General features: G+C 35.2%; 1 protein-coding gene across 4 annotated transcripts in view; it reads right to left on the bottom strand.

Annotated features, from left to right (window-relative positions):
- PRKN (parkin RBR E3 ubiquitin protein ligase) overlaps positions 1-19,021 on the bottom strand; it is a 1,990,036-nt gene that overhangs the window by 908,750 nt on the left and 1,062,265 nt on the right. For all 4 annotated transcript variants that reach the window (XM_007484868.2, XM_056814364.1, XM_016429709.2 and 1 more), the window contains one exon: positions 2,037-2,152. In XM_007484868.2, the coding sequence (XP_007484930.1) occupies positions 2,037-2,152 (116 nt within the window). The remainder of the gene's footprint in view (positions 1-2,036; positions 2,153-19,021) is intronic.

The raw sequence follows: 19,021 nt of genomic DNA on the forward strand, positions 1-19,021 counted from the left end.
AATACTTTCTAGCTGTATGACTTTAGGCAAATCATTTGATCTCTGTTTGTCTCAGTTTCCACATCTAAAAAATTAGGAAAATAAGAATAAGAATGGCAGGTACCTTCTAGTATTCTTGTGAAAAATAGAAGAGCTAATATTCATAAAGCACTTTACAAATCATTATCATTACAATTACTATTATTAACAACATCATCCCCCAACAAACGATCATTTGGCTTTCATGTTAATACCCCAATTGAAGGAAAATCTATCTCCCAAGGCAGTAGATTCTACTTTGGAAAATTCTTAATTAATAGCATTTCCCCCATCTCTTCATATTAAGCCTTCATTTGCCACTATAACTTCGACTTTTTGTTTTGGGTTTGTTTGTTTGTTTTTTTTTTTGTCCTTTGGGACTTGGGGAAACAAGGAGAACAAAGTTCTTTTACTTGACAGCTTTATAAATACTCAAAGACAATCTATTCAGTTCCTAAAATCTTCGTAAAGTTATATGAGAAATTACTTTTTAACAGAATATTTGTTTTCTTTCAAACAATTACTGGCCCAACTTTGTGGAAGGCTGATTTCCTTCAGACATTTATGGTGAGACCCAGCAAAAACCTGACAGCTCTGCGACATGACAACACTACTTATCTCATATAGAGTTAATAGGAATGCAGTTACATATTTCAAATGCCATCATTTTCAAGCTTAATGAATTTCAAAACACTGCCCAACTGTGTTGAATTCTGGGTAGCAGAATAAGATTTCACCCCTTCTCCAGGAAGGGGTTAAGATACAGAGAATGCTACTGCTTTCAGATAAACCAATTCAACAATGTTGTAGTTGTCCTTAATTTCTTTACTCAGCTATCCTAATTGAAGAACTATCTGAGTTGGTTTTGTTACACATCTAAAAACATGGTTTTTCAATTTCAATTAGTCAATTTTTTATCTTGTAAACAGGTCAATAAAGTTCAATACAATGTAGTTATATGGTTATAATGTACTGTTTTTTTGTTACAATAATCTCAAAAATCAGCAGACTTGTATTGACTGAATAGGCAGCAGAAAGGAAAACATGTCTAACTATTAGTAATTCTTGGAAATGGCTTTTTCTGAACAGCTGCTATTGGAGTTGTCATGTTTTGATCAATTAAACTATATCTAAAATCACTTTATTGAAGAGTTAGAAGTAGTGTCTTAGGATGCCTGACCCCTATTTATTATGCAATCTTGGGGGGTCTGACAGGACATTTTGACCATCTTTTTTATTCAGGACAACATCATATTTTAACAAGACTCTTCTTGAAGCTCTAGAAACAAGGAAGTTCCCTGGCTCTGCTTTTAAGAGATTTGAAAGTTTTATCAGCCTTCCAGTAAAATTATTCCCAAAATATAAATTAAATCCATGTTTGTACAATTTAAGCCTATTCTCTCTTTCTAACCTCAGTGGAAAATACAAAATTACCTTCCTGTCACCCCTCCTTTTATTTTGACTACACATTGCTTAGGCATATCAATATATAAATGCTACCCTTGGTGCTGTAGTCTTTAGATAAAATAAGCTCCATCTTATTCTCTCTCTTTTTTTTCCCTCACAATGTTGTTACATAAATTAATTTGCTTCTCTTTTCTACATACTTTTTTCCAGTATTATTTTTTATATTTGGGTCCTCAAGCAATCCATCTTTAAAGCATGACCTACTATTGTACTAAGAATTAAAGCAGATGGTTAGTTTCCTGAAATACCACAATAAAATATTTGGTAGTGGATATCTTTTTTAAAAATCTAGTAAACCAGTAGTTGAAATTTAATCTCAGGTATCCAAAATATTTCACATATAAAAGGCCTTCCATAATCTATTATTTCTTACCCAAATTGATAACATTTATAATTCATCTTAGTTCCTAACTTGTTTCTTTAGATGTTAGTTCGCAGTTTATCAAAACAAAAGGTATGTTCCCAAAAAAGTAAAGGTGATATAAGGAGAAGCATTCCTGAGCACAGAGGAAGATAGCCTTGCTGAGAATGACAGTTTTTGCTCTTGTTACCTGACATCAGTACATGTAATACAGCTGATACTGCGACTGTTTGTCGTAATCAGGTTCAGAGCCACTGATGTCTCATTGGCAGAGGTTGGGTGTGCACCACATTTAAAGTAGAACTCCTGAAACATTGAAAGAAAGATAAAGTAAGATCAAATCCCTGAAACCCATGTCCTCTATTTATCTTACTCTGAGCAACATTTAGACAGGAAATAAATCGCTACTACCAGCAGGAAAGGAAATAAGTCATTAGGAACGAGTCCTGAATGGATTAAGAATGGCTATCAAAATCATCTGAGTGGGCACAAATTGCTTTTGTGACATAATGCTAGGAGCATCCTCAAAGAAGGCTCCTTGTGCCTTTGTGGATCATGTTTTCTGTTCCCTCCCATGCTGCCCCCCAACTTTTTCAAGCTTTAGATGTTAACTTTTAGCTGTTTAATCTGTCACTACCTTATGTGGGTCTAAGAGAAAGGTCCTCCTCCTCCTCCTCTTGACCTCTCTTCATCCCTATCCTACTCCCACTTTCATGGCTTCAGTTTCCTTATCTGAAAAAAGGGGTGATAGTTGCTGTGGGTGGAGACTAGATTAGATGAACTTTGAAGTCCCTTTCAGCCATGATTATATATTGGGTCCATTTGCATTTCACCCCAAGGGTTAAAGATGCATATATGAGCTCTCTTAGGGGAAATGACCAATATTTACAGCATTGTTTTCATGTCAAAATGGATGCCATTTTATATTGAGCCACACATGCCTATATAGGTGAATTCAACTTTCCTAATATTAAAGTAACAATTAGAATTTAGTAACAAATATTTAAGCTACAAACTTTATTGACAAGGTTTTTGTTGTATTTCAACTTTCATATTTCTAAAACAGGATTTCTTAATCTTTCTTGTGACATGGATCCAAGAATGTGTTTGAAAATACTTAACAAAGGGGAAAAGCCCTACTTGTACCAAAATATTTATCCCTCATCTCTCTGTGGTGGGTGGCAAAGGATTAGAAATTGAGGGCATGTACATCTATTGGGGAATGGCTACACAAATGCTGGTACATGTTGGTAATGTAATACTATTGTTCTATAAGAAATGACAAGCAAGATGATTTCAGAAAAAGCTGGAAAGATCTATAGGAACTGATGCAGAGTGAAATAGGCAGAACTGGCAGAACATTATACACAAGAACAGCAATAATAGATGAACGTTATCTGTGAAAACTTGGCTACTCTCAGCAGTGCAATGATCTGGGACAATCCTTAAAGACTTATGATGGGGAATGCTATCTCCACAGAGAGGACTCTTGGAGTTGTCTTTTGCATCAGTATATTTCAAGCTTTTTTTTTTGGGGGGGGGGGGTTATGTATGAGTATGCTTTTACAACAATGGCCACTATGGAAGTGTGTTTAGCATGACAATAAAAAAATGTAAAAAATGTTTAACAACTGACTAAGGGTAGGGGTTATGGGAGGGAAAAGGTCAAAGGACACACTTTTAAGTTTAATCTGTATTCTGATTTACAGGATTTGCTTCCTTAAGTCTAAACAATCAACAAAAGAATAAATGAAACCTATGTTTGTAATGTTTGCCCATTTCTGAGGGGTAAATGCTCATGCTAAAAATTTAACAAGCTAATGTACAAGCTGGCTCCAGGACAACCTTACATAGACTTCTATGACACTCCAGGAAAACCCTTGGGCTTTTTTTCAAAATGATGTTTCTAAACCATTGAAGGATTTGCTAAATTTAGTTATAAGTTGGTGAAAATAAACATTTTTTTCCATTCAACTTCACAGAACCCCTACTGAGGAAAAGAACCACATTTCTAAAGGGAAGAAAATAACATGGCTTATTATGGTAAAGGGATAAGTTGCTTCATATGACATTATCTTAGTGTTGTTTTCAATATCAACAGTCTTTCTTAGCCTCCTATTTGCATTTATATGACACTTGAGAAAAGGTACAGAGACACATTACTAGCGAAAAGCAATGAGAACAAGCAGCTTCATTATGATGGACATACTCACAACTGGGTAGGGTCCCAGCTTTTCCAAGTCAGGAATGGAAGATACTTGGGACAGTTCCATGCTTTCATTTATAAGTCCCCTTACCTGAATTTCCACTTGGCCCAACTAGTAAGTCAAAGCAGTAAGTTAGCCCCTGGCTTGCTAGTATACAAGTGAGAACATCTAATGCTTTTTAAGTAAACAACCACAAGTCACCCTGGAATGTTTTCCTTTTGTGTTTGTGAAAGACCAATGATTTGTTCACTTATTCACAATGTCTGAAGGTTTATAAGTGATTCTAATCTCATGAGTTTATAAAGAAATTTCACCCATTATCAAAACAATCTGACCAAGTTCATCTTGTAATATGTATTAAAAAATAACTCTCTTCAACATCTTCAAAAGATCTTGTCCTTTCACTGGTATGGGTGTGTTCCTCTCCTCTAGCAGAAACTACAACTTCTCTATAACCTCAAAAGGCCATCTGTTTACTGCCCATGCCTAGTTGCAAATAAAACATTTGATTATTTACTGGTCAAATTATGGAAATAGAACTCTCAAGATTTTACTGTGCTGGTCTCTGAATGACAGACACACATTGGCTGAGCCATACACAAGCCTTACTCTTATTGGCAGAATACTCCAGCCCTTTTCTTCCATGGGCACTGCCTTTGAGGCTCACTTCCATTACAGTAGGGCAACAGATCTTAGGATTTAGAGTGAATAGATTCTGAAAATCATTTTGTTCAAATATTGCTCTTATTATCTGTCTCTCACTCTCCCTTCTTTTCTCCCTCTTTCTGTTTCTATTTCTCTCTTCCCTGTACTCAAAGATTTGTACCCAAATATTCTGTCTCCAAATCTAGGGATCATTTATTATATCAGGAGAGTAGAATATTTAAGGAAATACTGTCTATTAAGAACAAAGGCCATATTTGTGCTACTGCTATTTGCCCTTCCTCAAACACAACAAACAAGCTTCTGTATAAACAGGATTCTATACAAAACTAGCAGACACAGTAGTTAGTTATTTTAGAATGTAAATTCCCCTTGATCTGTAGAATTGAGGAAAAAGGCATTTTCTTTTGGGTTTCATAATGGTGAAGACTTCCATCTTTAATCTGGTAATAGGAAATATAGCACTAAGAAACCACCTCAAAAGATTCTCAAACTATAGCATCCTGTTTTGTTTGGTTACTAACTTATTCCCAATTTTCATGTTTTGATGTTTATTATGATACTATTAAACAAAAGCTTCTAGAGAGTAAGGACTACTTTTCCATCCTTCTGGACAATAAGGTCCAGAACTAAAACCAAATCAGTCCAGTCCAATAACAGTTCTTAAGCACCTGAAGTATAGTATGTATTGGAGGCTGTACATACTACATAGTATGTACCTTTCCCCACCATTCTTCATTTTTTCAGGATCCTTTGGCATATGATAGTATCCCTTCTCACTCCCCATCCCCAACTCAAATTGCTTTGGAGTGTGGGGAGAGTCAGATGGGCACCCAGAGTATGAGGGGCTGAAAGGAGAGAAAGAAAATCAAATTGGATGGCTGAAAGCAGAGGGAGAATTCTTTTCCTCTCTTGCCCCCAACAGATCTCAACACCAACTTCCCTGACAAGGTTCCCAGAGAAGAGGCAGAACTGCCTGTCATCTCCGAGAAACCAGATCTGGGAGAATGGGGGCAGGAGAGAAATGTTCTCTAACTCCCCAGAAAAGCCAAGATTGAAAAGTCACTCAATAAAGTCCTCCCAACCTGGAAAACACAAAAGCAAAAGCAAAATGAAAATAGCCACTGATCACAAGGAGCTTATATTCTAGTGAAAGGAAACTACATGCAAATAAATACATGATTATTTAAAGAAAGACTACTAACAATGTTGGGAATCAGGAAAGGTTTTCCATTAGATGAGCACCTGAATTGAGTTTTGAAAGAAACTAAAGATTCTCCCAGGCAGAAGTGAGGAGGGAATACATATTAGGCATGTAGAATAGTCTATGAAAAGGTATAGACGTGGAATACCAAGTAGCTCAGGGAACAGCAAATGGGAAGGAAAAGGAACTTAAATTTTGAAGAGGTGGAAAAGAGAGAATTAATAGCTAGGGGAATCATGAAATCTTTCCCTTTGGACAGAGATTCTCTAAGGAAAGCCTTACTGAGCTGGGCATGGTAACATACTCCTATATTTCCTCCTTCTAAGGAAGTTGAAGCTGATGCATTGCTTGAGTTTGGCAGTTCTGAGTTATACTAAGGATAAAGTTCATGATGTGACAGTGTTGGTCTGGCACCAATATGGTGAGTTCCTGGCAACAGGGAGTTACAGGACTGTCTAAGGAGAGATGGGCAGACGTAGGTCAGAAATGGAGCAGTTAAGAGCTTCTTCCCTGGGGCTGCTGGACTTCCAGCTTGGGAGAGAAAGGGAGACTTCCAGCTTGCGGGATGGATGGGATGGGAAGGAAAACCTTAAAATTATTCATCAGAAACCTTTTGCGCATTTAATAACATATAAAATTAGTACATTAAGGGAAAAAAAAAGACCATAACCATAAGACTGGGTGCCTGATGATGACAGGTTAATGTATTGTTGAGGTACTACTTATTTTCACAGGTCACAGCTTTGTGACCCTAAAATGATTCATAATCAGTAGGTGAATTATTATTTTCTCACTGTTTGCTAGGGGGACTTCTGAAAAGAGAAACATATATTTGAAGTTCTTAACTAAAAGTGGAAAGAACATATTGATTTAAATTCAAAATGATGCTAAATCTAAGGGTCAGTCATTAACTTTAATAATCTATTTCATGTAAGAGAAAGAGGTCAATAACTCGAATAAGGCTACCAAGAGATAACATAGCATGGCAGGACTGCTCAGTGCTGGGGATTAAAGGATTCTCTAAGATGCTTTTCTTTCTTATTGGTATTAAATTTTTTTTCAGTTTATCTTGTTTAATTTTTCTCTCTTTCCCTCTCTTCACTTTATTCCCTGGATTCTTCCATCTTCTGTGATACTGAAATTAGTTAGAAAACACAAAAAGAAATGCTGGGTTTTACTTTGAGGAGATAGGGAGTTATATATTTAGGGTACTTCTTATCACTATGAGTACCCTCTTAGCCCATGGAGCTACTCTCCTCTGAGCCATGAACTGAGAGGAGGAATCCATCATTCTCCTCACAACCCCACTTTGTTTTCTGGCCATCCTCAATTTCCTCCAAACAATATTTTGGACTCCAACTGCAGATCTCTCAGTTTTGGTAGGTGAGTTGTTGTTTTGTGTTATTGGGACTAGACCTTTATGCCAAATTCCTAGTCATCTCTTCACCATGGCCCTTACTTTCCAGAATGTCCCTATATGTTGTCTGACCATAAAAACTTATGCATATTGAAGATGAGGGCTACTTGACTATATCTCCAGTATTTAGCACAGTGCCTCATATATTGGAAGAACTTAAGCTAGCTCTGTCTCTGTCTCTGTCTCTCTGTCTCTCTGTCTCCCTCTCTCTCTGTGTCTCTCCCTCTCTCTTTGTATTTTTTCTCTGTCTCTGACTTTTTCATCCTACTTAAACTGCCATATACTTTAATAAGATGAGAATATATAAATGTGTCAATCAATAGCTAAACACTTTAGAAAGTGCGCATATATCAGACACTGCCTAGCTCTGTGACCCTGGGCAAGTCACTTAACTCCAATTATCTAAGCCTTACCTCTCTTCTGCCTTGGAATCAATAAGAGAGAAGGTAAGTGTTTCAAGACAAAAAGACAAAGTAGGAGGTTGCAACTCCCAAGCAAGCATTCAAGGCAACTATGTTTCTTCAGTAGAATACAGCCTTATTCACCCACAGAAAAGAATACAGACTCACAGAGATCCATATACAGAGGAAAATGAAAAAGAAATTGGGCCCAAGAAGGTAAAATTTGCCCAAAGGTTCAGTGAATGTGGGACTGCTAGAGGCATATCCCCTACCCATAGAGCCCATGCAACCTGAATAACTCAGTGAGCAGATGACAAAATCCTGACTTCTGTTGCTCTTCCACTGGGGTCATATGTTTATCCTCTTCTCTTCAAGAGGTTGGCTCAGTGGATTGAGAGAGCCAAATCTAGAGATGGGAGGTCCTGGATACATAGATAAATTTGATATATTGGAGAAAATCTCTCTACCTCTACCCTACTGACTTCTGGTCCAGAGGAAGACCTTTTGACCTTTTGATTTTTGGAGGATTTTTCTCAATGTCTTAATGGCATCCTGGCAGCATTTCTGATACATTTGAGGGTAGTGGTTGTATTGGAAGCCAAGGCAAAATGGATGAAGATTCATAGCTCTTCTAGGACCTCAGCTAAGAGGTACAAGGGAAACTTCCTGAGTGTCACTACAAAGGGAAGCAACTAAGAGTTACAAGTTACTACTTTGACATGTGTACTCTCTAAACTCCAGTTCATCTGACTATACATCTATACATCTGACTATAGCACACTCATGAGAGAGTGTGCTACAGACTTTTGGAAGGAAGTTTTTTAACAACTGCTTTTGGCAAACCTAGAAAAAACTCACTTCCAAATCCTGATCAGCTCTGGTTCACTAAATTTATAATTATCTGATAGTCATGGTGGGAAACATACCAATGGTGCTTCCTAAACTACAGAACTAAACTTTCAACTCCTCATAAGTGTCCCAAGAGTCCTGAGAAAACAAAGAAACTGAGATCTGGAGACTTGACTAATCAGGCAAGTGGGAGTTGGAGTAAGCACATGAGAGCTTAAGTGTTTCATTCCTATTTATTTTTCTTCTTTCCTTCCTTTTTTCCTTTTTAACCTGGAATAGAGGCTTTTAGGAAAGGAAGCAAAAAAGAAAGGTGCTTTTTTGGTAGTGATGATTCACAGAACGATAAGATGAAATTATTTTTGGCTACAAGCTAAGAGGAATATTGAACAAAAAAAATAGTCAAGACTAAAACATTACAAATGATCTTAGTTTGGGAGGCTTACCTACCCCAACCTTAAATCTATCTGCCTTGAAAAGCTTAGTATTTTCATTCCTACTGAAAAAAAAGACCTTATTTCATTTTTCAAGTAGAGAATTTAAATCCTGCCTGTTTATTGTAGATAGTCCTATATTCTTTAGGGGAAACAAGACAAAACAAAAAGTAATGCGAAACCTAGTGCTATAATATTGTTGACAAGGTTTATGTTTTCTTTTCTTTTTCTTCTCAAAATCTGTGAAAAAGGAAATTGGTATAGTGTTTGTAAATTAACAACCAAAAAGGACATGTGAAAGTAGATGTCACAGAATCTTGCAATTTTATATATAATATGTGTATATTATTATATATAAAAGCTTGTACATAGTTCTAGAGCTGGAAAGGACCTTTAGAGGTCATCTAGTTTAATATCCTAATGTATTAAATGACTTTCTGATGTATAACTACAATCCCAGGTACACTGCTGGGGGCTCTTTGTTACACATTACCCATCATGCTGAGATCAGGTATGTTTCCAGTTCATTTTTGACCAAACATAATAATAAATCCCTATGCACTTTCTCTGCTATCCCAGCATACAAAAATAAGTCTGTAATGGAAAAAGGTACACTGACATCATTATAAATACAAAATTAATATCCAATAAGACTGATCCAAAATACATGGAAATAGGTTTTGAACAATGTTACATGTATGTATAACCCATTGGAACTGATTGTCAGCTCTGGGAGGGGAGAGAGAAAAGAGGGAGGGAATCATGAATCACGCAACAATGGAAAAATATTCTAAAAAAAAAAAGACTGATCCAAAGTCACTTCTTAATAGTTTGAGAATAGTAAGGGAGAATTAGCAACTACTCAGTCAGTAAGAGTCCATTAGGAAAATACAGAAGTAATGCCCTAAATGCATGAGAGGAGACTGTGCAAAAATAAAGTAAGATTTCAAGAAACAAAAAGATAGCATTTATGTCATGCCAGTTTGGAATCCTGGTTCTTCCAACTCTTAGGTTATATTATTTAAGAAACATAGACTTATAAAAGTCAATTACTTGAAACCAACAAATCTACTCCAATAAAAAGGAAATTAAAATTAGTTTAACATAACCATGCTGAAAAAATTCAGATACTGAACAGTAAAAAATAAGGGGGAAAAGTAGAAAGGTCTAAAATATGCCAAAGATAAGATTCTCATTTGCTTCTATTGTACCTAACTCAGAAATACTTCACACAAAGTATAAAGAATTGACATCAACATTTAGAAGAGGCTTGGGCTTTTAGTCTCTGCTGGGTTTTTTGTGATATTTAGGTTATTTCCTTTTCCTAGCTAATTTGTTAAATAGTACTCTAGTGGGTTGAAAATGTTAACATAGCTATTAAAAACACCTAAACATATTCCAACAGTGACTTCTGAAATGAGAGATTACAACTAACTATGTTTTGCCCATTTTTATTATAAAGTAGCTTGATCTTTTCCCAGGTTTATACTCCCCCTTAAAATCAGTTATACATACCTGGGGAGAGAAATAGCAGGGTATGTGTACAAGCTCAAAAAGAATTTTAATGATTATGTTTTAGATTTTTTTAAATTGAAGTATTTTAACATACTTTTGTGGATATTTTTCAGTAACTACTATTAGCTTTGCATAAAGAGAAAGCCTACATATTATTATAGATTATGTTAGAATAAAAAATAGGCAGAAAAATAACTGTTTGTCCAAGTCTTGCATACCAAATATTAGCCGAGAGGAAATGTTTATAGCTAGGTTGTAAAATTTGCTAAAAACAAAAGTTGTTTATAATGCTCTTGGTAAAAATTAATAAATCATACTGCTTTAAATAGTTTCATCATAAGGAAAGCAGTCCAACTACCCAGTGAGACATCTGTGTCACATCTGACAATGTCTCCAAAGATACAAAAAAACTTAAACACATGGATCTGAGAACCTAATGCCTCCCTCTCTCTCTAAAGATAGATGGAAAGATGGCTGAGTAGAGGAAGAGAAGAGAAGGAAAGAAAGGGGAATGGAAGCACCCTTATATTTAGACAAGAATTTGTAATTAGTGATAAAATAACAGAGGATTTTAACAGGCAGGATTTTCAAGAGTTTTAGTGTGTGATGAGTGGAAAGTCAAAGTGAATAGATCATTACAAAAAAATCTTGTGAAGAAACTTATATGAGCATAGATATTGGATTCAAAGTAAATCTCCTTTGACAACAAAAGGCATGTGAAAACTGACATTACTAACCAAGGATGTCCATTTCTTTTTTCTCTGAAGACAATATTTTTGTTAACATAAAATATGGAAACATTTATTAGGTAGGCAATCAAAGGAAATGAGTACTCTTTTACACAATTTAAAAAAAAGTATTTATTCAAAAAGGTAAGCATACTTGTTCCCAAGGCTTGGTTTTTTGATCTGGAAATTTCCTAAAATGAATATATTTTGACCATCATGGTATGTACATACATAAATGGAATTTTTTAAAATCCCAAAATTTTTTCATGATGGATAATGAATATTGATTTCATGGGTAATAAATATTGATTTTCTAATAAAGAGGGTAGTATATGGAAAAAATGGAACTAAAGAAGCACTTTATTGGTCTCCATTTATGTGAACATGCAAATTCTTTGTTGAAGCTAATATAGTAATTATGTAATTTTTCTTTAAAAATTGGTAACACTTAAAAAGCATTTATGTATAAATAAAATTGAGTTTTTAAATATATATCTAAGGCAATCTTTTCAGTATCATAGATTTGAAATTTTTATAATTCTGGAGAGTATTATTTCCAGTTTATAATTTTTTATGGAAATGTAGATGTCCCAAAACAACTAAAATGATTAAATTGACCGGCTATTGTCTTTCATACTCAAAAAATATCTAAATGACATCACTAGTGATGTCTTTTGACTTGGGCATTAAGTGGATGGTAAGAGAGGCAGAGTTATATAGGGTTGTCATCTTCATTCTCTCTTATAGTCATCCACATCCAGTGGCAGGATAAAAGTCAGGCTGCTGGTGATGGTCCAGGATGCAGTGGATGACTTTGGCTTCTTCAATGTCTAACCAAGCTCGAAGTGCTCCATCTTCATGGTTACTGGAGCAATGTTCTCCTCTGGTCCTTTTGCTGGGGAAAGTCTTCATATGTCTCAGGTAGACAGCCCCTTCCTCACCCTCCAACTCCCTGATGGGTCTGATCCCTATCTGTTTCCCTCAAAGTGGTTTACCTAGGTTGCTAGGATGGCAAGGATGACTAATGTGCACGCCACAGCTTCTTAAAGCCCAAGTGAAAACAAGTGAAAAGGCTATGTTCGTATATCTACTTTATAAAGGACTTCTAATCAAAATTCCTGAAGTTGAGAAAGATATTGGCAGGTAAGTGGCTCAATGGTTTAAGTATTAGATCCCCACATCAGGAACACCTGAGTTCAAATCCAGCTTCCTGCATGTACTAGCTGTGTGGACCTGGAAAAGTCACATAACCTTGCTTAGCTTCAGTTTCCTCATCTGAAAAGTGTAGATAATAATAGTACCCAAAGTTGTTGTGATGATCAAAAGATAATATTTATGAAGCATTTTGAAAACACTAAAATGCCATATAAATGCTAGCTCTTATTGTTGTAATATTGCTGCTAGCTGATAATATGGCCACTGATGCTGAAAAGTTGATATAAAAAAGTTTTTATATTGTAGATTTTTATCAACATAGAGTTATTTTGAGCTTTACCCTTTTTTCTCTCTGTTTCTGTCTTTGGCTCTCTCTTCACATATATGTGTCATGGATATATATTTTATGTATGCATATAGTGTTATGTATATATGTGATATTCATATATACATATATATGCATATAATACACACACATACAGGGACTTTCTCAAAGTACATGCCAAAAAGAGATAATATAAAATCATAGAACAGAGTACTTTCTATACCAAGCAGCTATTACCTAAAACATATATTACACTTTTCCTTTGTGCCTAAAATTAGGCTGTTCCCCATACCTGAAATATCTTCCTTATTTTCCTTTATCTTTTGAATTCATATTGATATTTTAAAGTTCAAATGCTAACCTTCCTCAGAGAACTTCTATAGGTCTTTGTTTTTTACCTCCATCTATAATAATGAAGCTATCATTTGATCTTTGGTATTATGGGTACTTATCTTGTCTTTTCCCCCTTAGTCTACTACCCAAGAAGTTTCTAAATGTTTTCTCTGAGTTTCATATCTCCCCGAGTTTTAAACACAGTGCTCTCTATATAGTAGGTATTTGAAAAATGTGTCAAATTTGGTGGTATTTATAGTAAATTGAAGGGCTGTACAAATCTAAGTACCATTTTAATGAGAGTGAAGAAGTGGTCCATATGTTGTTGACCCATATGAAAGATTTATGTTTGATATATTGCATTTATAGGTCTATGTAGGTCATCAAAACCCATCATTGCCTGGAATCTATGTCTTAGGACAAAGGTCTAGCCAATTTCGAACAGGCATGTGGCCATTTTGCACAGATGGGCTCATGTATCACCAGCCAAGAAATGATTTACTCAATGTACACCAGGTGTTGGTGATGAGAGTGGAATTCTCTGCCAAAAAATATTGATGAAGCTATCCAACTGTAGGTCACATATATTTGTTTAGCGAAAGGCATATCATTTCACTTAACCAGGCTTTAATGTTATTGACTTTCAGTAAATAAATGTGGTTTCCTTGACTGATGGATAGGGGGTTAGGTGGGGAGGCAAAAATCACAAATTCAACAGAATTTGTTCCTAATTATGAAATGAATCTGTAGCACACAATGACTGACTACTTTAGATGGTCTTTTTTTTTCCAGTCCAGGGGCTGACCTGATTGGTTTGAAATTTGCCATTGGAATAAGTTATCTATGGGTTGCATTCAAGGAGCTAGATCCTTCCCACATTCCACGCAGTTTGGATAGCAGTTAGCTCATAAAGCTTACTCCTTCAAGAGCTGATGGTTAAATTTTCTCTGTGAGCACTTACACCTCAGATATAAGCAAATAGTACAAACCAGGCTTGACTGATTATTTTGTTGATGGCTTAGACTTAATAAAGTGATGGAGAAAATGTCATTAATTGAGATTATATACCAGAAGTTAGAGATGGTTCAACAGTAGGAATACCATCACCATAACTGACCATATCAATAATAAAACCAACAAAAACCATATGATTATCTCAATAGATGCAGAAAAAAGCTTTTGACAAAATCCAACACCCATTCCGATTAAAAAAAAACACACTGGAGGACATTGTAGGAAATGGAACATTCCTCAAAATGACAAATATCGAAATTATCAGCAGACATTATCTGCAATCTGGATAAACTAGAACCCTTCCCAATATTATCAAGGAGTGAGGCAACAATGCCTATTATCACCATTACTTTCCAATATCATAATAAAAGTGCTTTCTATAGCAATAAGAAAAGTAATTTAAGTAATTATAATTAGCAATAAGGAAATAAAGCTTTGATTCTTTGCAGATGATATTACATTTAGAGAATCAAACACAAAGTTTATCAAAACAATGAACAACTTTAGCAAAATCATAGGATATTAAATAAATCCACATAAATCATCATTTTTCTCTATAGTATCAAGAAATTCCAGCAGCAAGAGATAGAAATCGAAGTTCAATTTAAAGTAATGGTAGAATGACAGCAAAGGAAAGTACAGAGAGGGATACATTATGGCACAATAGAATGTAATGAACTTCTCTAATGGCAGCAATGCAATGATCCAGGACAATTCTGAGGGACTTACGAGAAAGAACGCTATCCATATCCAGAGAAAGAACTGTGGGAGTAGAAACACAGATGAAAAACAACTGCTTGATCACATGGGTTGATGGGGATATGATTAGGGATGTAGATTCTAAATGATCACCCTAGTGCAAATATCAATAATAAGGAACTATGTCTTGATCAATGACACATGCAAAACCCAGTGGAATAGCTCATTGGCCATGAGAGGGGAGGTGGAATGAGGAGAGAGAAAGAACACGAATCATGTGATCGTGGAAAAATATTCTAAATTAATTAATTAAATAAAAAATTTAAGTAAAATAAATAAAATAAGATAATGATAGACAATAAAATATGTAGTAGTCATCTGCCAAGACAAATCCAGGAACTATATTATCACAATTATAAAACACTTTTCACACAAATAGTCAGATCTAAACAATTTGAAAAGCATTTATTGCTCATGGGTATGCCAAGCCAATATAATAGAATTGACAATTCTACATGAATTAATTTACCTATTCAGTGCCATACCAAAGTAGCCAAAAATTATTTCATAAAGCTAGAAAAAATAGTAACAAAATTCATCTGGAAGGGAAGGCCAAGCAAAAATAGCAAGGGAATTAGTGAAAAAAAAATATGAAGGAAGGTCTTTTAGCTGTACCAGATTTTAAATTGTACTTTAAAGTGGCAACCATCAAAACAATTTGCATCCCAAAGTGATAAAAGATGGGGGGGGGGAAGACCTACTTGGCAAAAAACTGGAAATTGAAAAGATTTCCATCAATTGAGGAAGCTTTGTACAACTTGTGGTATGTGATTATAATGGAATATTATTTTGACATAAGAAATTACAAACAAGATGATCACAAAAAATCTGTTAAGACTTATATGAAAATATGCAAAATAAAGTGAGCAGAGCCAGAAGAATGTCTTACAGTCTAACAGCAATAAATTATGATGATCAACCAACTGTTATCAGCAGTACAAGTATCCAGAACAACTTCATAGGATCAATACAAAAAAGGCTATCCACTGCTATATGAGGAACTGAAGTTTAAATGCAGAGTAAATTTTTCCATGAAGTTCTCTCTATTGTATAAAGTATATGAGTATTATTTCACAACATGATGAATGTGAAAATCTGTATTATATGATAACACATGTAAAACCTAAATCATATTACTTGAAAATTTGGGGAAGGAGAGGGTTGGGAGGGAGAAAGAGAACATGGACTGCAAAATGTCAGAAAACTATTAATGAAAACTGTACTGACATAATCTGGAAAAAAATAAAAAATTGAAAAAAAAGGATTCAGATTAAAATTTAAAATGTATTATGTGGTTTTTGGAGAGTAGGTTATTAGACACTTACCAGCATGCCCCTGCTCATGATCCATTGAATCAGAGAAATCACAGTTCATAGGATCATAGTTTTAGGGATGGAGGAAACCACTAAAGTAATTTTAGCCAACTCTTTCATGTTAGAAATGAGGAAATTGGGAATGGAGACATAAAGAAGTTCTGTAACTTGCCTGGGGGCATAGATATAGAAAGTGATAAGCATTTGGATTTGAATACAACTTTTCTTCCCACTGTATACCTAAGGAATTTCAGAGTTTATCTACACTAGCCTGTACTTAAATAATAATTATCTATTCAACATTCCAAAAAATGTTTTTTGTAAGCTCTACTTACAAAGCTACAGTAAGAGAATTCATTACTTCATGACTCAGCCTCATATTGAAGGCAGTTAATAAGTTAGATACTTGAAAAGGAATTCTTCATGTTATCAAGAAATGATGATGGTCATAGAATAATGACTTCATTAAATATCTAAGTTATGAATTATGGTCTTATCAGATCACTCAGTAGAAGCTCAGTTATATCCCCACAAATTCAGAAAATTTTGGAAATTAAACCATGCTTGTCTTGATTTTAGATCAACTGCTCTAATTAAGAGACTGCAGTGGCCAAAATTATATTCATACTCCAGTAAATATAAAGCAAAAGAATTACATATCATACATAAATGATGAACCCAATCTCTATTAATCAATACACATTTACTATGTGCCACATGCTGTGATCAGCACTATAGATAAGAAGAAATTAAAAAACTATTCCTATTCTGAAGTCAAAGTCAATTAAACTGATTATTTGTAAAGCATCAAGCTTTCATAATATTATCTTTTCTCTCTATCCCAAAGAGATTTCATCCACACAGAAGAAAAATTATTCTGAAGAGTATCCTTTGAAATTCTAGAATAAAGTAATTCTAATGTACTAGGTGGGTCAACAACTTCATTCCCCTACTCCTCAATTTTTTCATTTGTAAAGTAAGGAGGATAGGGGTAGCTAGGTGGCTCAGTGGATAGAGAATCATGTCTAGAGATGTGAGATCTTGGGTTCAGATATGACCTCACATACTTCCTAACAGTGTACCCTGGGCAAGTCACTTTATCCAAATTGTTTAGCCATTAGTTACTGTTTTTCTGTCTTGAAACTGATACTTAGTATGGATTCTAAGAAAAGGATTAAAAAAGGAGAAAGTAAGGAGGATAGACCAGGTCTGAGATTCCAAGATCTTTTGTGATTCTAATATTCTTTTACAGGGTCAACACAATCCATGTTCTTGAAAGGATTACAGCTTGATAGGCTTTATATAAGCCATATAGAAAAACAATAATCACATAAAGTAATAAATTTTCCAGAGGATATATAGGGCACTAATCTCAAATGCAATTATCAGTAGAGACTACCAAGATCTCACTGACCACATGGATTGAGCAGGTTCTGTGATAAATGTGGATTTACTTACCATTCCCAAAGTCTTGGATTTGATCAGACATCTCATGAAATGTTAGTCATTCATCTCCTTTGCTGTCCCCTTTTTACAAATTCCAGTTAACGCTTATTTAAGCTCACTCTTTCTGTCCGAGTGGGCATGTTCCCATATCCTGTGGTAACCCCAAACTGCAGTTCCTTTACCCTGATTAAATACCCTTATTGAAACCTTGGAGGTCCTCTTTATTTTGGGGATGACTACAAACCTAAGGAATTCTAGGAAATATACAATTAGGCTGAAGAAATTATGACACTAATGATTTGGAATACTATTGTACTGCAATAAATATTAAAAGGGATGATTTCAAAGAAACTTGGGGCAATTTATATGAACTCTTGAGATGTGAAGTGACCAGAACCAAGAAAACAAAGTATAAAATAATAGCAACATAATAAATACAAATAGCAGCTATGTGGTACAGTGAATAGAACACTATCAACTTCCTGAGTTCAAATCTGGTCTCAGACAATTACTAGTTGTGTAACCCTGGGCAAATCACTAAATCCTATCTGCCTCAGTTTCCTCATCTATAAAATGAGATAGGCGATGAAAATGGCAAACTCATCCAGCATCTTTGCCAAGAAACTTCAAATTGGGTAATAGAGTAGGATAGAACTGAAAAAAGAGTGAAACACTACAACAAAAATATAAACAACTTTAAGAGACTTAAAAACTTCAATCAATGCCATTGCCAGCCAACATTCTAGAGGATTCGTGAAAAGACATACCACCTACCTCCTGATGTGGAGTGCAGACTCAAAGTGCAGACTGAAACAAATATTTTTTGGACATGGTCAATATAGGGATTTGTTTTTGTTTGTTATTTATGAGGGTTTTGTTTTTCCTTCATTTTTCAGTGAGGGCGGGGGAAAAAAGGTGGATTTTTATTCATTGAAACAAATCAATTTAATTTAAAAATGAAGAATTCAGATTGCTTAATGCCTATAGCTACCCCAACTCTTAATTGGTAAAAGATTATAGACAAGAAAAGACAGTTTGTGACTCGTGGTTATCCAGTAAAGTTGGCCATTAGGCAAAAACTCAGGAACTCTGGATTTAAAACTTGCTTCCTCCTCTTCCTAACATGGGATGTGGACTCAGGATTAACTATAAATGGAAATCTCTACAGTGGTCCTCTTTTCAGGGACTTTAAGAGGGCTTGCCTCAACTAGGACATTGTAAAGGAGAGACAACAGTCATTGGCAGGTGTCTCCTTGACCTGATGCTGGGAAGGCATGTTGCATTACCTCTGCCCCTCTCATTTCACATGCTACTCCCCTCTGGCTATCATATCATGTCACATCTGCTTGACAGCCTTCTCTTGCTCCAGCTCTGGGCAGCCAAAGTCCCACTGCTCATTCATAAAGGAAAAGGGT

The sequence above is a fragment of the Monodelphis domestica genome, chromosome 2, assembly GCF_027887165.1.
Source record: "Monodelphis domestica isolate mMonDom1 chromosome 2, mMonDom1.pri, whole genome shotgun sequence".
Lineage (NCBI taxonomy): Eukaryota > Metazoa > Chordata > Mammalia > Didelphimorphia > Didelphidae > Monodelphis > Monodelphis domestica.